Below are 27,129 nucleotides of genomic sequence, written 5' to 3'. Positions count from 1 at the left end.
CACTCGAAAATATATAAACATCCGCTTCAAAACGCAATTTGCTGTACAAATATTGAATATGGAAATTCACACAAAAACAAAAAATAAACGATATACATTTTTTTTTTTTTAAATTAAAGTAAAGAAGCTTCCGTCTATTTATAGACGTGCCATAAATAAGAGTTATGCCATGGGTTTCCACGTTGAATACTTTGCTAAACAAATGCTGTGGAGGTAAGCAATTTAATTTTTTTTTTTTTTTTGTGGCCTTTTCTTTAGTTATTAAAATATTTGTAGCCATGTCATAAGGAATGGAAAAAAAAAATTGTATTTTGGCTTAGTATAAGCTATATATAAATGTAAAGGACTGAGTGACCGGGAGATAACCTGATGCTCATATGGGAACCATTTTATTTTTGTTCCTTATTTTTTATTTATCCATATATACATACACCCACTCGAGTAAGCTTTTTCCTGTGCTGCTTCACTATAAGGTTTTGCCATGCGAAAGTTATTGCTGATAACATTTTCTTCTGGATGTACTTAATAAAAAAATTTCAAAGCATGGTAATAACAATATCCTTAGATATTCGGTGTTTATAGATTAATAATAATATTAAAAATTAAATTAAATATTTGCTATTTTATTTTCGTGATTTCTTAAAAAGTATTCTTTCAAAAAGGTGAAAATTATACTTAAAAATCTGTAAATAATTCGAATAGAATGTAGTGATAATATATATATATATATATATATAAAAAAAAAATAAAGAAAGAAAAAGAAGAAAAGAAAGGAGAGAGAGAGAGGAGGGGCAAAGTAAAAGTAAATCAATCGCATTTACGACTACAAATCGATGGCAGCAAATGTTCGCCATAGTTCGCCAACGAAGGCTTAGCGAAAACATATAAACATATATATTGCAGATTTATTGATGGCCGACATACATATTTATACACACACGCATACATACCTCCACACACATACACTCAATCAACAATAAACGCTTACAGTTAAAGTCAATATGTATGCAAGTGCTTCGTTTGTTACACAAAGTTGACAAAGTTTTCCCCAGCATTTTCCTTGCTGTTGTTGTTATTGCTGCTGTTGCTGTTGTATGTACGTTGAGTATTTATGGGTTTCCATCAGCACTTGACGGTATTTTTTCGGATTGCTACAATATTCGTAGCCGTTGTTGTCACTGCTGATAGAAATATGCAATCGCAAGCAGCAAATGCAATCAGCAACGGGCAGGAGACCGCCTCGCGCTGAGCGAGCGGCTTAAAAAGATTTACTCGAATGTTATGCGACTTGTTGCCAACTGCGGATATTGTGGAAGAATATGCGAAATTAAGCTGTGGAACAACTCAATATATGCTTGATTGTTTTACGCATGGGCTCTTGAATCTCTCTTGATGAGAAGTGAGTATGCTTGTCTAACAGCTATGTACTCTATGTACCATATTAAATAAAAAGACACTAGAAGATGTGTGTACATATATATGTATTTAAGTCTAATAAAAAACAAAGCCAGCTTTCAGCATAGCTTTATTGTGCTGCTTAAACAATTCGCATAGTTGTGGGCATAATAACGACAAGCAGCCAGAGACTGGAGGGGAGCCTAGTGGGGAGAATGTGTTGAGCTAGAGCTAACGCACACTGGGGCGTTTTTGTTCATTTCTCAATGCAACAATCATAACTGTTGTGCACTGATCGAAAACAACTGTTGAACGTTTTGCAATGTAGAAAAATATGTGTTAACTGTGCACAGTCTGAGAACAAACTCAGAGATCAACCGATTGTATGTATCAGTTCTCTAACGACTTCGTTTGCGATCAGACCGAAACCTTTTTATCGATTTATCCGCTCTGGTTTCCCTCCAACTACTCAGTTGAGCTGAGCGAAGTATGAAGTAGATTTTGTGCATGTATTCTTCTTCTGAGTCTCACTCACATGCATATCCATAAATGATGTTCGTTAAATGATACGATGAGTGAAACTGAAGGCGCTCAACTGACAATAGAAAGGATATGAACCGAAGTCATTTGCTCAGAGCGAGAGTAAAGGGTACAATATTCTCACGGATAGAACCTTAGATTGCTCAACTGTTAATTATAAGCTGTGCCTTGAGCAAAGTAAATTTAATGAAAGAAAATAAAACGCTTGCATAGCAAAAATTTACAGTTGTTAACAAATATTAATTATTAAAAAAACTCAATTTTTTAATCAAAAATAGGATAACAAAAATTAGTTTCTTAACCTTTTTCTATAGATCACTTTAAATTTATATATGAATATTTCTAAATATAAGAATAAATATAAATATGTTTAATATAAATATTTTGATTGTTTTGTTTGTTTGTTTTAAGCATAACAATACCAAAATGTTAACCATGAGTGCAACTAGAGTTTTTGATTTATATAATCAATAATTTGGTGAATTATCGCATCTGGTCAATCCATGAGTTTTGACCACATTTTTCAGTCAGAGGCCTACTGTGCGACGCCCACATGCCCCAAACGCATTCAGCGGCCACATAGCGTGGCGATTTATTAATTAAGTTGGAAAATTTTCGGACGCGCTTTTCATTTAGTTTGCATTTAAATTGCCTTTTTAATTAGCCAAGAATTAAAAACTTTTCTGTTTATGAATGCTGCGGGGCCGTTTCAGCATTTTTGCTTAGAAATTTATTAAAAGCTCAGCGCGTCACGGCTTAAATATTGATTACTTACTTAGAGTAACTGGAAAAGCCATTGAAAATTTTGCATTAATGAGAATTAAATATTTATAAGCAATCGCCTTGACAGTTATTTCTGGGCATTTAGCAAACAAAAATGTTGCAATGCTTAAAGGCTGGAAATACTTTCGTTCATGTATATTCATGCCGAACTGCTTTCTGCTTTAATCTGGCCCAAAAAGTTTGCTTTGCCTGGCAAAAGTTTGGAGGAAAGCGAAAATGTAATAAATGTAATTTTACTACAATTCTCTTATTTTTGTGTGTGTGTGTGTGTGTGTTTTTTTTTCTCTTCTGCCTGCTTCTTAGCATTTCTTTGCCGATTGTCTGCGCACAGGCAAATGAGCATGAACTTTGAGCGAAGCGAACGAAAACTCCGCCCAATTGTGAAATCCTGACTGAAATATCATCTGACTGCAAAGTTTCGCTCGCAAGCAAAGTAAAAAGTTTAGTTCTTATTCGCTTTGCATTTTGTGACTTATTTTTGTCATACTTTTATACAGCTTTTTTCTTTCGTCGTATGTTTGCTACGATTGTTTTTTTGGAGGTAGTGGATTCTTGACCAGCATTTTCATTTCCGCATGCAACACGCAGACTGCGCATTCATTTCCGTTTCCGGCTGTGTCATGGGGTTGTATTGCGTGTTGTCTATCACACATGTCAAACACACACACATACACATATTCGCACATTCTTTAATATTGTATTTTGTTGCCATTTGATATTTATTGGTTTTTCCCTCTAACTTTTTATTGATCGCCCAGCGGGGTGTTTTAAATGGTTCACAATATATGTAACACCTCCTACAATTCCTTCAGCTACATTATTGTTCAAAGTCTCTAGTTTGGCTATGGTGCCAACATCTTTATTAGATTAGATTAATTTCTATAGTCTGCTTTCATATTTATACATAAATGCATTTATTTATTTATTTTTATTTTTTTATTTTCTTAGGGCAAAACTTATTCTGTATTCAATCATCATGTTTTTTATATTTATTTTATTTGCTATATTTACTAACCTCATTATATTTACATATTATATTTAAAAAAAAAAAAAGGATTTATTTTTTAGAGTAGTGTTTAAGTCTTTGGAAGTTTTAAATCTGGTTTGATTACATCATTTTTAATCTATGAAATCACTTGGATGATCATAAATATTGCACCAATAAAATATATTAAATAAAGAATAGCTCTAATTTCTTAAAAGTAATTGATGCAGTTCCCTCTTGTAGGTTTAAAATCAGCTATCAGTACCAATCGATGTGTCACTATTCTATTAAAATAAAATAAAAGTAAATATCTGTGTGCATGGGACTTCATCCTTTCAGTGACTGGAAGTAGTTTTAAGATTTTCAAATTCGATCTTCCTCAAATGTGGACTTGTTTTATTTAACGCTCTGACAACTATACTATAAGAATTGTTGAAATAAATTGATTAAATTTTCTTAGTTATGGGAGCTTAATGAAGTGCTTAACTTTAATATTTTGCAGCAGCATTTTATAGACATTTTATTTCATTCACCAATGCGCACATTGCGTATGATAAATATTTGTTTGTTTCATGTAGGCACGCGCCGAAAGTTTACTGATTGCGAGCACTTGATTGGCTTATTGATTTATATGTTGCGAGGCCGTTGAGCTGACAATATTGCATTACATTTTTATGTATATATAAAGGGAGAGAGAGTGATAGAGGGAGAGAGAGAGAGAGAGAGAGTGAGAGATATGAGTTTTGTTTGTACTGCTGCAATTGCCGGGAAGAAAGTCGCGCGGGTCACGTGTGTTAGACATAGGGTCATAAATCTGGATTGAGGCGTCTATTGGGCAATGGCCGCAATGGTCTTTAGTATAGCGCCATTAAGTGATGCCAACAGATGTTAATCGCATTGAAATGCTGTAGATTAGAAATTATGACATTACATTAATCTCTCGCTCAAATGGCAGCTCATTTATTCCGGCTTGGGTCGAGGCAAAAAGTCAGTAAAGCGCGAAATATGAGCGAAATGAAAGCAGCTGATAAACTTGAAATCTGAACACGGCACAGCGAACAATGCAAACGGGACGGCGAACTGACCAAAATGCAGAGCACCCGCAGGAGGAAACTCGGCGAGGCCAGGGCCAGGTCCAGGCTCAGGCCCGGTGGACCGGCCCGGCGTGGCTTGAAAAGCGGCAAATCATGGTTAATGTGGCATTTTCTGCTTTTTATTGTTATTATGCTTTATTTATTTATTTTTATTTTGAGCTCAAAGCGCGAACAAGCTCAAGATTTCACAAAAAAAAGAAAAGAAATGAAATAAAATAGGGGAGAGAAGAAAAACGGCAAGCAAACAGGAGCATAAAAAAGGCGAGCGAATAAAATGAAAATGAGAAGTGGCAAATGGCAAAAGTCAAATAGAAACCGCAGAGGCGAGAAAGGACTTCACTAAGCAGGCGAAAAGGAAAGATGATATAAATTTTATTGTCATGTCCGAGTAGATTAAACTAGCTGCACATACCAGACCCAACGGCTCGAGCGCTTAGCCCGGCAAAGTATGCTACGTAAAAGGCACAAGAGATTTATTAAGAACTTGACGGGTAAGATGTTGTGAGTGTGTATGTGTGTGTCTGTGTGAGGGTCTCCTCCTCCTGTACATGCACATTCTTCTTTTTGCATAGCATATTTGTGAAAATATATGTATGCATACATTTATATATGTGTGTAGCACAAATATACCGTCGTCTGTAAAAAGTTTCATTAATTTTGACATTAAGCGTTGGGATTTTTCTTTTGCCTTTCGTTTCTTTTCGTGTTTCACTTTTTGGTTCTTTTGTAAATTTATCTGGCAATTCATTTTGACATGACAGCCAAATAAATAATGATTTATTTGTGCCCGACTAAAGGTAAGCCCCGACATGGGACGCAGTCACGCCCACCTTAACGACTCCCGACTCGGGCTCATTAAGTGTTTTGGCTTTGTTGCGGCCCACCACCAAAATGGCCTTAAACTGTCAAAATTTTATAAATTGCCTCCAATTATAAGATTTCTAATCTGAAGAGCTGATAAAAGCGTCTGGAGGATCATCACTTGACCCTTTTGAGCTGCTCAACTTGTATACGCAGCGAGCATTTCATTTCGTCTCTTCAAATGGAATTGTCTAGGAAAATATTTAATTTTACCATTCACTCAAGGGGACACAGCGTACAAGGCTCAATTAGCGGTGCTTGGAGCACATATTATGTAAAAAAACACGAAAAGCGGAGTAACCAGATGAAAAAACAAAATCCAATTTGAACCCTTCGTCAGCCTCGAGGCTTGACAGTCATTGAACAATTTATCATAATTTCACATAAATTCTCGCAATTCAGCACAAGACAACACTTCTTGGAAGGAAGGCCTCGCTTTTCCTTCAGATATGTATACATACATATACATGTATATTGTAGGTATGTATATCTGGAAAAGGAGCGTCTGGTATCGAAGACAAATTACAGAGAAATGTAAATTGTTGTCATACTTCAGCGATTCTAAGATATTTTTATATATAGAAGTTTCTACATTTTTTATGCTCATCTCAAATGGTGCGACGACAATTTCTACAGTTACATCCTTTATGTCTGCCAGCACCTTTTTCTTTCATTGTTGGCTTTTGACCCGCCGTGAAAGACGTTTAATTGGACCTTTTGCAAATACTGTTATTATACATACCTATATCATTTTTATTCTTCTATATTTTTGGCATCTGTCTCTGGCGCACTAAGTTCGTAATTGGCTCCCTTTTTGTACTCAATCAACAACTAATTCGATTTGAGCAGAGTTAAATTGTTCAGATCGGCAGACAGATTTCCAGGAATATCGTTTATTTTTCTATTAATTTCAGCTACATTAGGCACTCTGGTTATATGCTGTTTAAGATTTTATTTGATGTCAACTGACTGTGTACTTTTAGCTCAGGCGATTTGTGCTAAGAAAACACGAGTAATTGAAAGAAATTAACTCAAATGCAGAGGGTAAACAGCACAGGTAATTAATTACCAATGACTATGAGTGCTTAGGGAAAAGTTGGCGTACTTGAAATACCCTATGTCTAAAACTCTTTCAACTGCTTAGCATAATGAGAGTGATTACAGCTACTACAACAGCGGCATCAGTAGAGTCTGTGTGGATGAAATACAAATACCCCTTTTTAATCTCCATTTAGTAGGGTATTAGCTGGGGAAATATAATAAGTAAACGCGTGGGTAAATGCACGGCTGTTAATTGATTTCTTAGTCAATTGCAGCTTGATTGACTGACTGACTGACTGCCCGGCTGCCTGCCTGCCTGCCCGGCTGGCTGGCTGGCTGGCTGGGTGATGGACAGACCGGTGAAGTAGACGGCGCTCAGTGGCTGACGTCTTGACAGCGCGAGAAGACGAAAAGACATTTGCTTTGCCGGTGAGTGGTGTATTAAATTTTACTCTTAACGCCCCCCGTTAGACAATTGAATTGCCTGGCCCTCCGTCTGCAGCGATAACAAGCCTTTGCTTTCCCAACCATCAGCGTGCTGCATGAGGGCGTCGCAGCTGTTCTTGTCCGCCACAACTGCCGCTGATAGCTTCCATTAGGGACGCCGCTCTCAGCTCGGCGTTATTTTTGCCCTCGCCTTGCGCTTTAATCAAAATGTAATTAACAGCCATGTCGAACGTCGGCCATTGCAGCTCTCAGCCAGATGCACCGAATGATTGACTGACGTTGAGTCTAGGCAACTGGCAGCGAGTTCTTTATACACTTGCCAATTTAGTTAACTACTGCCCCCAAAGATGTTTCCGTTTTTGGTTTCTATAATCTAATTGCTGGCTGTTCAGCAAATTGGTTTCGCTTATGACTGATTGCTGGCACTTGACATGCCCTCAGCCAGTCAGTCAGTCGGCTAGTCACTCAGCGAGCCAGATATTCAAATCAATGCTTTTGGTGCTCATTAATTTTGAAGAGCCGACGCGCAGGCTGAGGTGTTGATTAAATGTAAATGATATAGAAATAATCACTGTGCTGTGGTTGAAAATAATTGGAAATGTGAGCGAAATTAGATTTGCATAAAATATAGCTTGTATATAGGGCAGAAAGAAGTAAATCAATGCAGAGATTAATTCAACATAACCTAATATGTATAATGTTGTATAATATAATAATACATTATTTCTTACTAACATTAAATAATATCCGAAAAAAATTTTTTTTTTTTATTTTTCATTTATTTTTTAAATTATAAGAATTATAAAAAAATTTTGTTGCAGAAAAATATAAATATAAATAAATCACTATCGTGTTTATATAAATAGTTTGGTTTTCAAGAACTTTTCGGAGATAAATTGAACACATCATAATTATATTATATTATTATAATTTATTGTATAAATAGATTTTTTTTTTTTTAAATTAGTTTTTGTTTGCTAAAAGTAAATAATAATAATAATACTAATAACAATAAAAAAGAAAATAATAATAATGAAATATTGAAGATTGACTTCTACATAAATCATTTCTTTTTCATCAACTCTAGGGAGATAAACTCTTTAGTTTGTAATATATTTTATAATAACATTTACTACTTTAACACACTAAACGATAATAAAATAAAAAATAAAAATTAATAACAAAAGACAGATTCCTATATAAATCATTTATCCTCGTCTTCTATAAATCATTTGTCCTTCAGAAGCTCTACCTATCGCTATATCATTTATATCTCATCCAGACTTCAATCCACTCTAGTCATAATACAAAAAATTTTATACAATCAGCAGGCAGACGCGTAAATGGATGAAATGTCCACAGGGACATGCTCACAGACAAACAGACATACAGACAATGGGCTCAACATTTTTGCATAAATTTGGCTACTTTGTGCCGGTTCTTTAGCATTTGCTCGCTCTTTCTCTCTCTCTCTCTCTCCCTCTCGCTCTCTGCGTTCGTTCGTATTGTGCAGCTTAGCAAATTCTTTGGCGTTTGAAAAATGTTGAAACATTTGTCCATTTGCGCGATATGGATAGAAAGGAGCAAACCAAAGAGCCAACAGAAAAAATATAAATAACAAAAAACAAAAAAAATGCGAAGAAGGAAAACTGAAAACTTTGGGAAAAGCTGACCCTTTTCCAACATGCTCGCCGCTGGCCTTTGGGATTAGTGTTTGATGCGGGGGCGTGTGGGGCAAAGCCGAAGAAAAATTGAAACAAGTTACCCAAACCATTTTCGTGCCGCTTACCGCTTGCCAATTTATTCAAATGCCTCGCAAAGTGCTAAATAAACAAGACTGAAAAATGTCTAGGCAACACACGGGGGCAGCGGGACATTCAAACACCCCGAGCATGTGCGTCATTTTTCTTGGTTTTAGGCGCACCAAGAGCAAAAAAAAAAAAAAAATGAAATAAAAAGAATGATAGCATGTATAGCATACCCGGTCGAACCTGTGGGGCTTGGACTCTCGCTCGCACTTACCTTGGATGGGCACATAAATATTTAGATAAAGACAATCCTCTGATTGATTTTGCAGATAGGGCAGCAAGCGCTTTAGATACTCCAAGCGACCCTTGGGCATGCGCTCCATCGCCGCGGTCTCGTTGTGTATGTCCGGCAGTCGCTGCGGACAGACGGGACTGAATCTGCAAGGCATCGAAAATTGGATAAGAAATTTGTGGCTAAAAGGCAAAAGTTTCTTAAACCCATTGAAAATAATGTTAGGGCATCATTATATTTCTGTATCAGAACATTCAACGGGTAGAGGGGAGTCTTGGAGTTGATATCAACTTGAGTTGAGTAGATCTTCGGATCATTTATATTTGATATGTACATACATATATTATAGATATACTTTCTCATTTACTTGTTATCAGCCAGACTTAATAACTTTTTTAATTGAAGACATTACATTTTGGTAAACAGTATCTCTTGGTCGAGCACTTTTTTAGTTGCTGGTGACAATTTTTGTTATCCCTTGTTAAAAAGGCTTCGAAAGTAGTCTATTTTTTATGCCTTATAAATAGATTAATTTAGCTAGCATTGTTCGCAATCTCAGCCTTCGCGTCACAAATTTCTGTCCTTGGGTCATAATAACTTTTTGATTTGAGCTGACAAAGTTTTTGGTACTTTAATTTATTTGGGCAAAAGCTTAGTTCGGGCCGTCTGTGAAATTGGTTTTCGATTTTACAGCCAGCTAACTTTGTCATCCTCTCTCTCGCTCTCTTTCTCACTTTCTATATCTCTCTCTCTTATCCTCTTACTCTATTCTCGTCGATTCCATCAGCAACATTTGCTGCATTTCTCTGCTGTTTTTGGCCATGTCATGCAAATGGCATTCTGTCCTTGTGCTCATTTATGACTGGCTTATTGGCCATGCTGCCGCACAGCGCCTCACCCCCTTGCTTGCTGTCAGTTGCTGCCTTGAACCCACTTCAAATTTCTAGTATTATTTGTTTTTAATCTGCCGTGTGACAGACATCAAACCATGCTGGCCCCAAGCACTCAAAAACGAACCGAAACTAGTTGTTTGCACTCAATACGCAAACAAATTGCACATTCCAAAGTGTTTAGCCCGAAATGTGGCCGAGCAGTGGGTATTTGCTGCAAATATCAAATGCCTGTATTGCGGGGCCTTCTGCACTGCGATCGGCCCAAAAGCAATTTGCTAATATTTGGAATTCGTTTTCCATTGGCTAAATTACTATGAAAGTGTAGATGAATTTTCACAATTGCGATTAGTTGATGAAAATGTTAATTTGAAATAAATAAATTAAGAGAGAAAATCAATTATAGATCAAATAAACTGAAAATGTATTTGATATATATATTTTTTTTTTATTTTTTGCATTTAATTAATGATTTAATTGATGAAAAATTGTGTTACAAAAATATTTCATATAAATCATATTCTCTGTGGTCTTGTGCCTTTTTACGGATCGTTCTGAGCTACGGCTCATCAAGTGGCGCATCTTTGGGGCCACATCAAATTGTCATAAAGCGAAAATCAATGCTGGCATTAAAAATTTCCCTTTCGGCCAACTTATCTGTGTGAGCTGGGGGGTCCATTATGGCCAACCCGAACCCATGAAAAGGCATTAACATTAATAGCATTGCGGAATGAGAATTTATATAATTTCATTTATTTCTTTTTTTTTTATTTTTTATTTTTTTTATTGTTGTTTTGGTCCGGAAATATATTTAATTTTTGTTCTTCTCATTGTGCTTTTATTATATTTGGCGAAATGGCCGCGAAGTGAGTCCGTGACCCCTTGACCCCAACAAGCTTTTAATGGTCGCTTGTGGCGGCCGCGCGATTGCCATAATAATCATTAATTTGATGGTTAAACAATAAGGCAGGTAATAAAAGTTTAATTTTTGACTTCATTTCGCGCGCTGTCCGCTAAATGGCCAACCGAGCAGCTGCGGTGCGAGAACAACCCAGCGTCGTGGATAAGAGACAGAAAAAATATATGTATATACTAAACTTAATGAAAGTGAAAAGTTTGAATGGCGGCAGTTGGGAACATCGCTTGTTGTTTTTGTTTTTGTACGCTGCAAATACACATTTCTGATGGCAGGTGACACTCACCGTGCCAGAGCGCCACTCACCACCCACCACACACCACTCGCCGCTCGCCCGTCAACGGGTCTAGAACTCTCGGCAGCAGCTACAGCTCGTAAAAGCCACATTTTGAATTTTTAATGTGTGCTCCCGCAACCCCATCATCTGCTGCCCCGCAGCTGCGTGCGAATGTGCTCAGTTTTCAAGTGGATGCGATCTTGTTTATGTGACTTTTGTGTGCTCGCCGTGCGTCCTGCGCCCCATGCCACGCCCATAGTCTTGCATTCGCTTGGAGCGGCACTGATAAGCCGACTCTCCACCAAGAGAAATGGGTATTAAGCTTATAAAATGGGCGGCCCAATTGGGGTCATGCCAGCGAAAGGGGCGTGGCCGGCACTAGTGCTTGTACAGATTTTAACTACAGTCGATAAAGGCTCCGAATGCGAGTTGACAACTCTGTAAAGTTTTTAATGCGCTTGCCAGAGCTTTTGTCACATAAACTACTTCCGGCTGCAGCGTTTTCACTGAAGCGGAGATGTAATGAAGCTTATTCGACAATCATTTGACATATAATAAAGAAACAGCGCTTTTATGACTCAAAGGTCAGCAGTTTGTTTTGTTAATAAGAGAATGGGGTATGCAAAGCTCTGAAACAGTTAGAGATTTTTGAAAATAAAAATAAACCAGCTTGAAATTCTTGAAATGGAAACAGAAAACAGTTGGACTTGACCAATTAGGAAGAGGCAGATGAAGTAAGTTCACATCGATGCTGCTGATAGAGCTGTTAAAACGCAAATGACGACCTCGATGGATATTCATTTCAGCGATATAGTTCGGTTGAATCAGAAACAATTTTTTAGCAAGGCAGCCGCAGTTACAGAGTAGCAAGAAATATTCTTTAAAACCTAGTATTTAAAATAATTTTCAAAATATAATTAAATTATATCATTAGTACATCATTTCTTTCTTAGTTGTATAACAAAAATGTTTTGTCTATAAATGGAATTATCGATGGTATTGATAGGAAATCGATGGTATCGATTGGATAAGGTTGTTTTTGCAGCTCTAATTATTAGATCTTGAATGAATCAAAGCTTAAGATAAGTCTAGCTGGCGCAGTATTTATATATAATCGTAGCAACTTATGACTCATTTGTTCGCGGAATCAGCAACAGCTCTAAGTTATAATTCAATTCAGTGCAGGCAAAGCGGTAATTCAGCTTTCTACTCTAAGCTCTCTTCTAATTCTCAAATCCTAGTTCAAAAGCCGTTTGTATTACTTAAATTTCGACATTACTATGTATTATGTACAGTTGACTAAATACATGCGTCTAAAAGGAGTTGCTTCCTCCTCAAAGAGTGCTTAGAAGCTTTTAAGTTAGAAATTTTATTTAGTTATAAGTATGCATGACCCTCGCCTGCCGCTGCACCCGCTTCAGCTCGTACCACAGGCTATAACCACAGCATCAGCTTTGACAAGCCGCCAAAGGCAATATACATAATCAACACAAAAGCACACGTAACCAGCCTCCACCCACTTCACTTCCCTCCTCTCATCACTCCGCTTCGCACTTCTCTGTTGAGTCCCCCCCCCTCTAGCCCATAAAGCCAGACCGAATGCAGTTGTTGTTTTAAAATAAATTTTGAAAGCACTTGGCACTTTAGACGTCACAAAGCTTTTGCTTTTAGCGCAAGGATTATGAAATACAAGCGGATTAACAACGACAAGTCCTGCGCTCGGGCTACCTGTTACCTGTGCTCCCCCTGCGCCACCTCAAATTAGCCCGCGGTAGTATGAGCTTTATGCATGACGCTTGAGCGTTTAAATGGAAAATATCCGTCGTATAAACGTTGCGAGCTAAAACTTTGGCTAACGGTTTTTCTAATAGAAACCGCATTAATAAGTGCTCCGTTTGATGGGTATGAGTGAAAACAGAAAGAGAAAGAGAGGCAGAGCGAGTGAGTGAGAAAAGTTATTAAAAATGGGAGAGTGAACCGAAATTTGGTGCCCATCATTAAAAACGCTAATTCCAATTTCAGACTCAAGTGCGGTGCGCAAGACAAGCCAAAAAGCTGGGTTAAGGGGCGTGGTACTGCCGCCACCATCAGAACGTTGCTGTTGCTGCATAAATTGCTGTTGCCCGAGGTGTTGTTGCTGCTACTGTTGTTGTTGTTGTTGCGCTGTAAATGAAATTGCGAAAATTCATTTTAAATTGGATTTTATTTAATTTGACTGCGGCGGCAAAGCTTTATGCGTGAGTACCATAGACGAAGCCGGTGGGCGTGGCACGGTGGCTGCGGCTGCCAATCTAATTTGTGAGCCAGCAGCGCTGAGCGCGAGGCAGAGGCATAGAGCAAAAAGAGAGAGGTGGAGAGGGAAAAGCGACTTCTGCCAGACTTCTGCAACGTTGCCCACAGGTAAAATTAATCTATTTTGCTTGACGTGGTCGCACTGTCGCATATCGTTTTCGTTTACCACCCGAGCTCACCCCCTCAAGCAACCCTCCCCTGGCCGTTCTATATCTATATAAATATCTTAGCTTGTCTGCGCTACGTCCTCTCAGGCGCATGCATTTTTCCGCTTGGCTGAGATTATGCTTCTGTTTGATGTATTTAAGCCCAAAGCGAGGCAACCGCTCCGAGTGTCTTGGCCAGAGTCCTGTGCTGTCCTTTGACTTTAGCCTCAGTTCACAGATTGTGTGTGTCACAGCCACGTTCACGTTGCCACCTTCTGTCCACGGGCCACATGCAGATTATACGGTGCCACGGCACAGCCACACCCCTACCTGTCGACAGACGAAATGCCAAACTGCATGTGTCTGGCCGTGTCCTACCGTGCTGCTGCCCTGCTATGCCCTGGACTATGCCCTGTGTCCTCTGACCCCTGTTTGCTTCTCGCCGTCTCATTTATATGCGTGGCGTATTTTTGTTGCCTGCGAGAACTACGATTTGTTTGTTCTCTCTAAATATTCAAATTTTCGCGCTTGTTTGCTTCCGGAAAACGATAAGCGATAAGCTGCGGCTCTCTGAATGGAAATAGTAAGCGAGCATTGTCATTTGTGCGCCTTGACAGCGAAATGATTCAAAGCCAATAATGGAAATATTGTTTATTAATAAATTGGCTTGGAAAACGGGAGATTTTATCTGTATCTGTATCTGTATCTGTATCTGTATCTGTATCTGTATCTGTATCTGTATCTGTATCTGTATCTGTATCTGTATCTGTATCTGTATCTGTATCTGTATCTGTATCTGTATCTGTATCTGTATCTGTATCTGTATCTGTATCTGTATCTGTATCTGTATCTGTATCTGTATCTGTATCTGTATCTGTATCTGTATCTGTATCTGTATCTGTATCTGTATCTGTATCTGTATCTGTATCTGTATCTGTATCTGTATCTGTATCTGTATCTGTATCTGTATCTGTATCTGTATCTGTATCTGTATCTGTATCTGTATCTGTATCTGTATCTGTATCTGTATCTGTATCTGTATCTGTATCTGTATCTGTATCTGTATCTGTATCTGTATCTGTATCTGTATCTGTATCTGTATCTGTATCTGTATCTGTATCTGTATCTGTATCTGTATCTGTATCTGTATCTGTATCTGTATCTGTATCTGTATCTGTATCTGTATCTGTATCTGTATCTGTATCTGTATCTGTATCTGTATCTGTATCTGTATCTGTATCTGTATCTGTATCTGTATCTGTATCTGTATCTGTATCTGTATCTGTATCTGTATCTGTATCTGTATCTGTATCTGTATCTGTATCTGTATCTGTATCTGTATCTGTATCTGTATCTGTATCTGTATCTGTATCTGTATCTGTATCTGTATCTGTATCTGTATCTGTATCTGTATCTGTATCTGTATCTGTATCTGTATCTGTATCTGTATCTGTATCTGTATCTGTATCTGTATCTGTATCTGTATCTGTATCTGTATCTGTATCTGTATCTGTATCTGTATCTGTATCTGTATCTGTATCTGTATCTGTATCTGTATCTGTATCTGTATCTGTATCTGTATCTGTATCTGTATCTGTATCTGTATCTGTATCTGTATCTGTATCTGTATCTGTATCTGTATCTGTATCTGTATCTGTATCTGTATCTGTATCTGTATCTGTATCTGTATCTGTATCTGTATCTGTATCTGTATCTGTATCTGTATCTGTATCTGTATCTGTATCTGTATCTGTATCTGTATCTGTATCTGTATCTGTATCTGTATCTGTATCTGTATCTGTATCTGTAATCTGTATCTGTATTATCTGTATCTTATCTGTAATCTGTATCTGTATCTGTATCTGTATCTGTATCTGTATCTGTATCTGTATCTGTATCTGTATCTGTATCTGTATCTGTATCTGTATCTGTATCTGTATCTGTATCTGTATCTGTATCTGTATCTGTATCTGTATCTGTATCTGTATCTGTATCTCGTTATCTGTATCTGTATCTGTATCTGTATCTGTATCTGTATCTGTATCTGTATCTGTATCTGTATCTGTATCTGTATCTGTATCTGTATCTGTATCTGTATCTGTATCTGTATCTGTATCTATATTCATTTTAACGTAAGCCTGCTAGATTTCTTTACCAGGAAATTCTTTTCCTCTTTAGTTACTAGTAACCCTAAAAACGTTAACTGCTCTAATAAATAGAGAAAGAGATAAGAAGACCGCAGAAATAAGAAGACCCTATATCTCTGAGTTTTCATTGGCAATCTTACCTTACTCCTGTCTACCATAAATTCTTAAATATCATTTGAGCCAGCAAATAAACTTCGTTTTATATACCGACGAGGCATTCTCCTATAAATACATTTTATTTTTTATTCTAAGCTAATAAGCCTCAAGTACCAGCCAAGGTAATTCCTGTGGCGTGGAGGCTCCAGGAATGGGCCGTAACGTATCCAGTTTCGCGTTTTGTAAATGATCTTTTGTACCTTGAGTCTGAGTGTTTGTCTGTCTGGCTGTCCGGTCGTCCGTTGATGGTCCAAACAGCTTTATTACGCTGACGTGCTGAAAAATCAGTGGAACATTACTCAAGGAGTTTATTGGCTAGCCGGGCCCAAGCTGTCAACGGGCCCACAGGCAATGCGCGGCTCACGATGGGGAGCTGACGTACAAACAGGCAAACAAACAGACAAACAGAGATTGTCTGACAATTGCGATGATGTCAGCCGAAAATTTCGTGGCAGCGGCAACAGCAGCAGCAGGTGCCACACACAGCCCGCTCGTCATTCATCAGCTTTGACTTGGCAGAAATTCGGAGCAATTTTATTTATTTGCGCAGCTCTGATTTAAGATCCCTTTTTCAGAGGTTTTTGCTTTTTCATAAGCCATAAAAATGGAAATATCAACAATAAATTGACAGAAATTATAAAAAAAAAACTATGCTGATTTTAAATACTCTATAATATTATATTTATAAATTTAATTGAGTGAATATATGCAGAGATGAAAGAGAAAGTAACAGACGAGAAGAGAGATACAAGATTATATTCAATGTAATTTCTTATAACTATTGGGTCAGATTTATTAGAAGAAAAGTCAGTGTAGATGCATATAAAAGGAATGAAAATGAAAGATAAATGAAAGAACATATTATTTATGCTCAGGATAAGCACCTTCAATCTAACCAATGCATCAGGTGGTAGGCTTGGGTTGGAAACGGATTTTAAATTTACTTTTGTTACAGCCTGAGTAAAATAATATAAAATTCAGAATAATTTCACTCAGACTCACTGTGACCACATTTACTATCTACCTTTTCTATAGTCTTCACTTATATATAATTATTATAGAGTATATATTATATAATTAATATATACTCTAACAAATGAGCAAGATGCTAATGAAACTTGAGGGAGAGAAGCTTCAAGTTGTTTGGCACAAAATCCAAAAATATTTTATTAAATAATAATGTATTTATTTATGCACTTTATAAGCTAAGATGTACTTAAGGTATCCCCTGTTAGAGTATTAAGAGAGAGACACAGATACAGGGAGAGGGAGAGATAGGGAGAGAGAGAGCAGCAACTTTATGCCGGCACCCTTTACAAAGCAAACAATACGGCGGCAGGACAACGTTGTCGTGGGAATCTTTGTGAATAATGATTTGCCACTTGGGAGCGTTTGTAAATTAGATGCCGCGACTTCTCATTGTTGTTGCTGCTGCTGCTGCTATTCGAGTGTCGCAGCTGGCGGCAGCGTAAATATTTAATTTGTGTAGCATTTCAAGCAGAAGCAGAAGCCCCACCGAGTCTCCGCTACTGACCTTTGGCTTTCTTTCCCTCATCATTTTTTTTTTGTCGTCGTCGTCGCGTATTTTCATCATTATTGCAAGTCTGTTGTACTTTTGTTGTATTTGTGCTTTCGCATTTTGGGCCCGCACTTGAGAATAATGAGCCAAGTTAATTGAGGTGACAATTGCGGGGCGATAGAGGCCGGTCGAAGGCAACGGCTGCGCACTCCAGACCGTCTGGTCACTCTCGACCCTCTGGAGTGGCCTCAAGTAATGGGTTTTTGATCATTTTATGTATTTGCTGGCAGGCGCTGTCGCGCGTCTCCTCTTCGCGGCAGACTCTCAGGCTCAAGCAACTGCGAAATGATTTAACGTATTTAAATTGACAGCTCAGATTTGCAAAGGGGTTCGCGCTGTTGGCTTCAGGCCGCATTAAATTATTAAGACGAGGGTTCAGCAGAATCCAGCTAAATTGCGATTGCGCAAGAAATAGCAACAGCTAAATGGCAGATTTTTAGCTTTCAAAAGGGTTCGCCGGCGCATAACCTTTTTAAGGAGTTATTCAACCAAAAAGTAAAAAAATAATTTACTGCATTTTGGTTTTAATGGAATTGAAGTGAGGTGATTTGCGAGACAAGGCTAATAACAGCTGTAAGAAGTAATTATTCTGCAGCATAAAAAGTCGTTACAGACAAATCACTTGAGAGTTGACTACAAAATGAAGACTTCGTGAATAATTTATGTTGAGATTCATCGTATACTTCAACTTTGACTACTTTTTGTCAGCTACTTGTCCGAGCGTTTCGTTTCATTGTTACTTTCAGTCATTCAATTCAATCATAAGTTTTTTCTATCAATATCTTTCTATTCACTTCCTACTATTCATCATATTCTTTAACTTTTTCCTATTTTTCTTTCCTTCTTGAGACTTTATCTTTTACTTATTAATACTGAACTTTCCCTTTTAGTTGCATTTCAAATTGCATTTATCTACTTGTTCTTTAATGTTTCTTCCATTTACTTTCATTGGTATTGGCTTCGTTATTCCTTCGATTTTTTTTTAAATTTATTAGTCTCACAAATTCAAAGCACTTCAAGAACAGTGTTCAAATCAGCTTAAAATCTCCCACAACCCATTTTGCCCTAACGAGCAACTATTTAATATTTGATTTAGTCAAATTTATGCCCAATCCCAAAGGGTTTCAGGGCATGTCGGCCTCTGTCTCACAGTTGGCTAACTAGCGCTTAAGTAGTTGCTTGGCCGGCGCACGGGTCGTATGATTAACATAAAAGCGCGTCAGCTCCTCAACTTTACACACTCCTTACACACACACACACACACACGCATAACTGAAACTTGAAATTTATGCGAATAACTTTCTAAAGACGGTCACACACATACACACACACACACGCACATGCAACTTGGGTTGGTTCTGAATCGCCATTAAAAATGTAGAAACCGGAGCTACTCTGGGCTTGACTTACCTGTCCGCCTTTTTGACACCCGACCACATGGCCGCCGAGACGGGCGGCATGAAACGTAAATTTCCGACGGGCGGCGAGGCGTAGGGTATGCCGCGATACGCCTCAACCGGATCCAAATGCCGCCCATCTAATTGGACAATTACGCCCGAGATGGCGCCATTGCGTGTGTGGATGATGCGCGATGAGAGCTGTGCGGGTAATTGATCATGATTTATGTTGTTGTTATTGTTGATGCTGCCTGTTAGTCGACTGCTTCGGCTTGCCGATGATGAACTACTACTACTGCTGCTACCGCTGCCGCTGCTGCTGCTGCTGCTGCTGCTGCTGCTAGTGCTGGTGCTGCTGCTGCTAGTCGAGGTGGCGTACGATGACGCAGCCGAGGATGATGAAGTGAGCGATAATGAGGGCACAGCGCTGGCAGTGGCCGCATTAGCTGTGGATCCGATGCTGCTGCTCGCAACGCTGCTGGAGCCAATCAGTACGAGGCCGCCGCTGCCTCCAGCTGGCATGCTGCGATTGGCCGAGTTGTTGTTGCTGTTGCTGTTGGTGCTGTAGCTAATGCCAGCGCCGCTGCTGCTGCGACACGCAATGCCCAGCAGCAGCAGCAGCAGGAACAACAGCAGCTGAGGCTCAGCTCCTAATGGTTTTCTTCGCGCTCTCGCCACTGTTCTTGTTGTTGTTGCTGTAGTTGTTGTTGTTGAGCTTGCTGTAGTTGCTGCTGCTGCTGGCGGCAGTTGTCGCTTCAAGAGCAGCAACATTTTCATTATTAATATTGGTCAAAATGGCGTTGTTGCAATGTTGCTGCTGTCGTTAAAGTAGTTGCTGCTGTCTGTTGCTGTAATTGACCGCAGCAACAACTGTTTGTGGCGTGTCCTTAATTCTTTGTTTGTTTTAATCTTGTTTGTTTTTCTTTTTTTGAAGGGTTTTTTTGTGTAAATTTTCCTCTTTTTCTAGTTTTTGTGTTTGGCAGCTGAAGCGAACTGTAAAGTGAAAAAAAAAAATATAATTAATATATCGAGCTGTATATCTATGTTTACAATTTTTTTTTGTAGGGCAAAGAAGCTTAACAGATTTATTAACAGGACATATATGTTTTTGCAGTTGACAAGTCTCTGATCTAAAATTAAAAATATTTTTGTTCCTAATTAATAACATTTAAAATTTAATTCATATTATATAGAATTATTAAATTTTTAAAATCATTTTATTAGAAAGAATCATCGCAGACCCCATAAAGTATATTTATTCTTGATCAGGACGACGAGCTGAGTCGATTTAGCCCTGTCCGTCTGTCTGTCCGCCCGTCCGTCCGTCCGTCTGTATGAGTGCGTCCATCTCAGAAGATACAAAAGCTAGAGAGCTGGAATTTGGCATGCATACTCGCAGTACGAGTTTGCTTTATTTTTTCGATAAATCATCCGATAACTTTTTTATTGAGTATAATCGAAAAATTGATCTTGTTTTTTCAGCCTCATTTGAGCACTTCTAGACCTGGAGACTTCAAATTTACTGTGTATATACATATGCTGAATACAAGCATTTACATTACGCCCCTTCGCCCACAATTTGTAAAAAACGCATTTCAAATACTAGAGACTTTTGCTTTGGAATGTACATACATTTTTTTTTACGTTCTGAAAGTTTCATTAAGATACGTACGTCTAGAAATTAAATTATTCAACAAATAAATTCTCATAATATTGCCAACACTGCAGCGCAGCCGAAGCGCAGTCGCTGCTTACTGCGCAGTTAGAAGAGCGCGGGCTTATGCTTGCGGCTGGATGCATACGTATGTATATATGTGTGCATTAAAGAAGTGCAAAATGATAAGAATATCAGCTTGGAGGGTTCAGGGTATCTCCTAGTCTAGCAGTCTCGACTAGAGCCATCTTACTTGTTTTGAATCGTATTTTGAGGTAATAAATTTATTTGTATTTTTTTTTAGTGTCCTTAATTAAAAGTCAGATTTTCAAATATTTAATAACTTTCCAGCAAAAAATGAATTCCTTAATATTTCAACTAGTGCCTGGCTACATTTAATGTGTTCCATAAAAAGTTGAAAAATATTTTTTCATATTCAATTTTTCATATTCAACGCAGTCTGAAAATTTAATATTCTATTTACAATTGAAGATGCGCAAATTCTAGAGCTCATGCAACCCGTTTCGACTTTACTCTTTAAATCTATGCAAAGTGAGCCCTGCAGCCTGTTGGGCGTGGTTTGTCCGCCCATCACAAAAAAAAGCGAGAGATAGAGAAAAGAAGAGTTTGCAATGGCATTTGAAAGTCCTCATTGAAGTAGCTCTTTGCACAAGCCCCAATCAGCTCCAGCTTGGCTTCTGGCGACGCTGTCCTTTGCCATCTCTCTCGCTCTCTCCCAGTCTCTCTTGTCTCTTTGCAGGCGTGATTCCTTTCGCATTCATTTCTTGCTATCTCTTTCTTATTGTCTTTTTTCTTGTTCTATTTTTGTGTGTGGCCACCTTGTTTGCACTTGCTGTAGTGTCCTTGCCCTTCTTGTTGTTCTCGGCGTCCTCTACAACCACAACAACAACAAGAACAGCAACAATACAGTTGGCATTTCACATATGCCAGACATGTCAGGCAGCTCAACGAGGCCGATGCAGCTGCTTGTGGGCTGTAGGCGGGGCTTTAAGCATGGCTAACAGCATCGGCTAGAGAAGGTCATTAGGTTAATGGCTCAAATATTTGAGTTCGATGCTTGGATTTGCGTGCAAGTGAAGATTGTGCAAAGCTGATGCTGAATTGCTCAAGGAGCAGCCACTTGCTCTTTTCCTGTGCTTTAATCCTATTAAACTATAATTGGCTTTTGATATTCTACTTTTGATATTCTTTGCTTCGTTGTCTATGCTTTCCTATTCTCTCTATAAATTTGTGCAGTGCATATTTTAGTCAACCAATTTTGATGTTCAGCTATTTTGCCCCTTTTAGAATGTATGTCAAATATATGTATTCCCAATTGCTCTTGGCGAATTGTGCGCTGCTACGAGAAGAGGTTATGCTTAGAATTTTCTTTTCGTGCAACATTTTCTCATACAGCGTGCCTGAGTCAGTTAGTTTTCAACATTGTTCGGCTGCTGTGGCTCAGTAATGCACTTGATGTCCTTTCATAGCCGAGCTCGACATGCCCTGGCCTGTCTGTTATTTTTGGGTTTGGAAATACTCTTAGGTATAGCTTTCGGCTACTCACTTAGCTATTCCGTGCGTTGCTCTTCTGTCTGCGTTGAGCTGCTGCAGGTGCTAAGACTCCTGCTCTGCGCGCTGCATATGGCTTAGCGTCCTTGCCACGTCTGTTGTTCTTGTTGCTGTTGCTGTTGCTGTTGTTGTTCTGCTGCTTGCCCCAAGTTCTTGGCACACACTTCACGTACGCTGCGCTCAACGGCGCTGCTGTCTGCTGCGTTGTCTGAATGCCTCCACGCTACAATTGTCATGCAAGCGGACATTTTTTCAGGGCTCTCACGTGCTCAACGCCTCCGACGTTGGCTTCTCGAGCAGCTGGCGCCTCGCATGCCTGCAAAAGAGATAGAAACAGAGGGGGAGGGTGTGAGTGTCTGCTTATGATACTTGAGCTATGATTAATTAAGTGGCGCGTATAAAGCACGCTCTATTTAAATGCATATTAAGTAGCCGACCCGTGCACAAACAATTTACTCAACTTACGGACTTGCTAATGACTTCAAGGAATTTGCGAATTTGATTACAGATATATACTCTTCTAGGGTGCATCGACACCTAGAAAGTGAGCGATTAGCCACGGTGAAGGGAAGAGTGAGAGATTGTAAGCGCGGGAAAAGAAAAGTAAGGAGGCAAAGAAAACGATATTAAAGCAGGCGGGTTGGATAAGCAAGGATAGAGCATACTTTAATTTCTATTGGCTTGAGCTACATTTATAATGCTTATTTATCCTATATTATGGAATTTCATGTTATTAAGAAATAAATTCTAGTAACTTGAATTAAGTCTTTATGCAAGTTCCACTCAAAATAATTCTCGATTGCGAGTCATCTTAAGTCGTTGCGTAAACTTTTCAATTATAATGCGGACGAGAGAGTACGCAAATCATTGTGCACATCATTAGCAGCGTCTTTAATAGGCGGAGTCAGAGTCCCAGTTAGTTGAATTAATTGTTTTCGTGGAAATTGAGCTGTTAGCCAAACAGTGGGCGTTGCAAATGCGCGAGTTGCTTTTTAATTTATTTATGCAAATAACGAATGAATGCTCGCTACTGCGGGCCAAAATAGCTTGGCATTTAAATGCGTAGTCGCATAAGTAAATAAATACCACACCACACCCCTCTCTCTCTCTCTCTCTTTCTCTCTCTCTCTCTCTCTCGCTCTTTCATTGAATACTTTTCCTTAAATAACAACAACAAAAGCGAAGGAATCATGAAGTGCGTGGCTCAGTTGGGGGCAGATTACATCACAGCAACAGTCTGTCTGTCTCTGTACCCTTCTCTCTCTCTCTCTCTCTTTATTTCTTTCTTGGTCGGCTTACTGCTTACAGCATGCAAACATTGTAAGTCATACGCACTGTTTGCCCCTTCCGAAGGTGGGGTTATTTGGTTATTGTAAATGAGTTACGATGACAATTCTGTGGCAGCTTATAGTAAACTGACGCGGCTTTCGAATTTTTATACTTTGAAGTTTTTATTTGAGCTTTGAGTAATCCAATTTTAATTATTTATTTATTTTTTTTTTTTTAAATAAATATTTATAGAATTTTATTTATGAATGATTATAAGTCCCTTACCTGATTAAGTAATTAAATAGGTATCTATAAATTGCGTTTACAAAGCAACATGCTTATCGAATATTTGGTTATCTTTCTTTTTTTTTCCCAACGAGTTAACTTTGCCAAATTACACATTTAAAAGGCTTTTTTGCATTTATTTGATTCTATTTAAGCGATTTGCTGCTGCGTAACGAGGAAACGCAACACAAAGTTGTCAGAAAGTTCAAGTTTGAAGTAAAACTTGGGGAATAAACAAGGTATTTGGGTATTCGTATTCAGCATTCGCATACGGCATTTGCATTCTAATTCGCATTCAGAGTGATTTTTATCAATTGGTTAGTCGCTGTGTTTTGGCCGTGTAATTTGTGCGCCGGGCCAAAAAGATAATTGGATTTAGCATTTGTTTGTGCGCCCAATTTAAGGGCGTATAAAGCAAATTCCATTTCGCGAAATACATTTGGCTTGGGCTTTAATTAAAAATCAAAACGCGATAAGCACACAGAACACGACGCGACAAGATGAAAGTTGCAGAAGCAACAACAACAACAACAACAACATCATCTAAAGACGTTTAATTGTGGCTCGCAATTCCTTGGCAATTTCCGTGCTTGGTCGCGAAGCCTTTGCCGCCATAAATTCAGGCGCCAGGATCGCAGACAGGATACGCAGCGCGGTCGCAATTGTGCGACCGTGGGTCATTAATTTGTCTTTAGAGGCCGCCGAATGCCGACGTGGCATTAAACTGCTTAAGTAGCACAACTAAATTAAGAAAAGTGCGCGGCAGCAAAGGCGAAATGGCAATTAGTAGGTGAGGGGTGCTCAAGGATGCCGAGCATCGTCTGTTGATAAAGCTCAAAGTGGATTTCTTCTAAGACCAGATAGCGCACATCTCACAGTGCGCGATGATTCGTGGTTACATTATAAAACGGTGTTGCAAAATATTCAGTAAAAACGAATATAGAGATATAAACAGATCCGGGATGCATACAGGAACGCAGCATAATGAATGCGTTGCATGAGCATAATTCATTGCAGAGGCAGAGGCAGCGTCTATCAGGCAGCTATGAATTGTTTGGCATGCAGCTGTAATGTGCCACGCCCAACAGCCGAGGAAATGTTGCAACCGCAACCAAATAAACGTTGAAAATATGTAGAGCATACGAAAAAAGCAACTTTGCCAGAGGCTACAGCAGATACAACAACAACAAATGCGAATACAAACGAACACAATGCGCATTTATCATAGAAGGAATACACACAGAATACATACATACATACACACACACACACACACAAACACATATAGACGCAGACACAACATGCATAGATATTAATGTTGGCTGATAAAAGCAAAGCATGATAAACTTAACATGTTGTTGCCTTGGCGCGCATGCTGCGTATACGTAATATTTCATATATTTCTCCTCAATCTCTTGCAGCAAAGGCGAACACAAAAGCTTGAATTGAATTGCTTCGTATCGATGGATAGGCATCTGGCAAACACACACGATCATATACATATACATATCTATGTGTATATACATATAGATTATTATTTGTCGAAACATTTAATCAGTTTTCGTGCAAAGGCAAGTTTCTTTGCATTGCGCAAAAATCTTTGAATGGAATAAATTGTGCAGCGTATGGGCGAAATTGGATGTGAAATGACTATAGAAATGAGCAAAACGTAAATTAATATGTTGTTTGTGCTGAAGACTATTGATTGCAAAGCTTACATAAATGAGCAGAGAAACAGAATGCTGAAAACAGCGTGTCAAATATACAAATATTTAATATTACTTAAGCACATTTATTTTTGAGTACTAAAACTAAAGATTTAGTTGGAAATATTTGTTTTTGTATCGTATTTTATAATTGCAGTTAACTAATTTTATAAAACATAATTTGTGTATTTTATTCTAGTGTTCTAATGTTGCCTAGTCTCAAAATATTTTTAAACTGATTTATTTATTCATATATCATTAATTCAAATTTTATTTTAATAGAACACTATCGAGTATTCTTGAAATTTATCTCAATAAAATTAACTTCTAATGCTTGGTATAACTGGTGCTGTTTTTATATATTTTAGTAATTTGTCATTATATAATTTATTAAGTTCATTAAAGATGTTAACCTTTAAAAGGACAAGGGAAAATATAAATTTAAGCATATTTATTACTTTCGTTTGCATGCTTCGGCTATGGCTTCGTAGAATACATTCCATTCATATCTTAAGTTCTGTTTATATATGAATTTGTACTCATGCGTGGCCAATCTGTTTTTTCATCCGTGTAACACACTTTGCAAAATGTCTTCATAAAATTTGGTAAATACTCTGGATACATACATAGCCGTAATCTATTTGCTTTTCTATTTTCTCTTTGGATAACATATTTTTCTTGTTGATTTTACATTTTTCATAGAATCTCTGGCTAAAATTCGTTTTCCAGAATTCTATTTTATTTACTTATTTATTTTGCCACAAAAAGCAAACCACAAAGAATGCATAACTTTGCCAAGTAAATAAAAGTCTTACTCCCTTCTGCTCCCCACCAGCCAACAGCTGCAACAAGAACTATATAATTTTCGTTCAGCATTTAAATGCCATAAAACAAATGCCGGAAAATTATAGTTTTTCCAGGGAGTCAAGAAATGGTTTGATAACAGCAGAGTATACTTTCTTATTGCATCGCATCCCCGGAGCATGTCATTTTTCATGCAGATTTATGTAAAAATTTCTGAAATTTGTGCGTAAGAAAAATGCAGTGGAAAAACGCGCGCCAACAGCCAGCGAGCGAGTGAGTGGAGCAGAGAGAGATTGAGGGAAAACTTTCGCATCGAGCATTGAATTTGATGGCAAATAATGCGACTTTATAACTAGTTTAAATGCACTTTGCATGTCGCAGACGCTTGATAAAATTATTTAAACATTTTTCGCTCTTTATGGCGTCTGCTGCTTGACTTCAACTGAAGGGCTCACCCGCTTTACGCCCTGCTCTCTGCTCTCTGCTCCACTCCTTCAGTCAGTGCCTGCCAACAATGGCTTATAATTATTATGCTTTGCCCTTTTCGCCCGCTTTTTTCCGCATGCTTTTCTTAATTTTTGCATTATTTTTTCATATTCTTTATTTTCCTTTGTTTTAAGTCTTCAGCAGCTTACTGCCTTTCAGTTAAACATATACGAGTATATATATGTATTATTTATGCGAGCGCAATAAAAGGCTGCGCTCTGCGGCATCTGCATCTGCATCTGCCTGCAGCACGCTGCAAGTTGCCATCATTTCATTTTTTAAGTAGTCAGCAGAACAAAACAATGGAGCCCCACAATAGCCGTCAAGGCATTAAAATCATCAGCAACACAAACTGAAGGAGGAGAAA

General features: G+C 38.3%; 1 protein-coding gene and 1 long non-coding RNA gene across 2 annotated transcripts in view; both read right to left on the bottom strand.

Moving 5' to 3' along the window:
• Positions 1–19,955, bottom strand: part of Nlg3 (Neuroligin 3) — a 43,715-nt gene extending 23,760 nt beyond the window's left edge. Inside the window, exons 1-2 of the mRNA XM_018111564.3 lie at positions 19,000–19,955; positions 9,169–9,332 (exon numbers count right to left, since the gene is read on the bottom strand). Coding sequence (XP_017967053.1) covers positions 9,169–9,332; positions 19,000–19,763 — 928 coding nt within the window. The 5' untranslated portion in view covers positions 19,764–19,955. The remainder of the gene's footprint in view (positions 1–9,168; positions 9,333–18,999) is intronic.
• A 2,252-nt stretch (positions 19,956–22,207) lies between these two features.
• Positions 22,208–27,129, bottom strand: part of LOC108658917 (uncharacterized) — a 43,820-nt gene continuing 38,898 nt past the window's right edge. Inside the window, exon 2 of the long non-coding RNA XR_016197682.1 lies at positions 22,208–22,528. This is a non-coding gene — a long non-coding RNA (uncharacterized LOC108658917). The remainder of the gene's footprint in view (positions 22,529–27,129) is intronic.

Source organism: Drosophila navojoa, chromosome 2, assembly GCF_054131105.1.
Source record: "Drosophila navojoa isolate 15081-1374.11 chromosome 2, UAZ_NAV_1.0, whole genome shotgun sequence".
Classification (NCBI taxonomy): Eukaryota; Metazoa; Arthropoda; class Insecta; order Diptera; family Drosophilidae; genus Drosophila; species Drosophila navojoa.
Note: the sequence above shows the minus strand (reverse complement) of the source record. Positions and strands in the feature narration are given on the sequence as shown.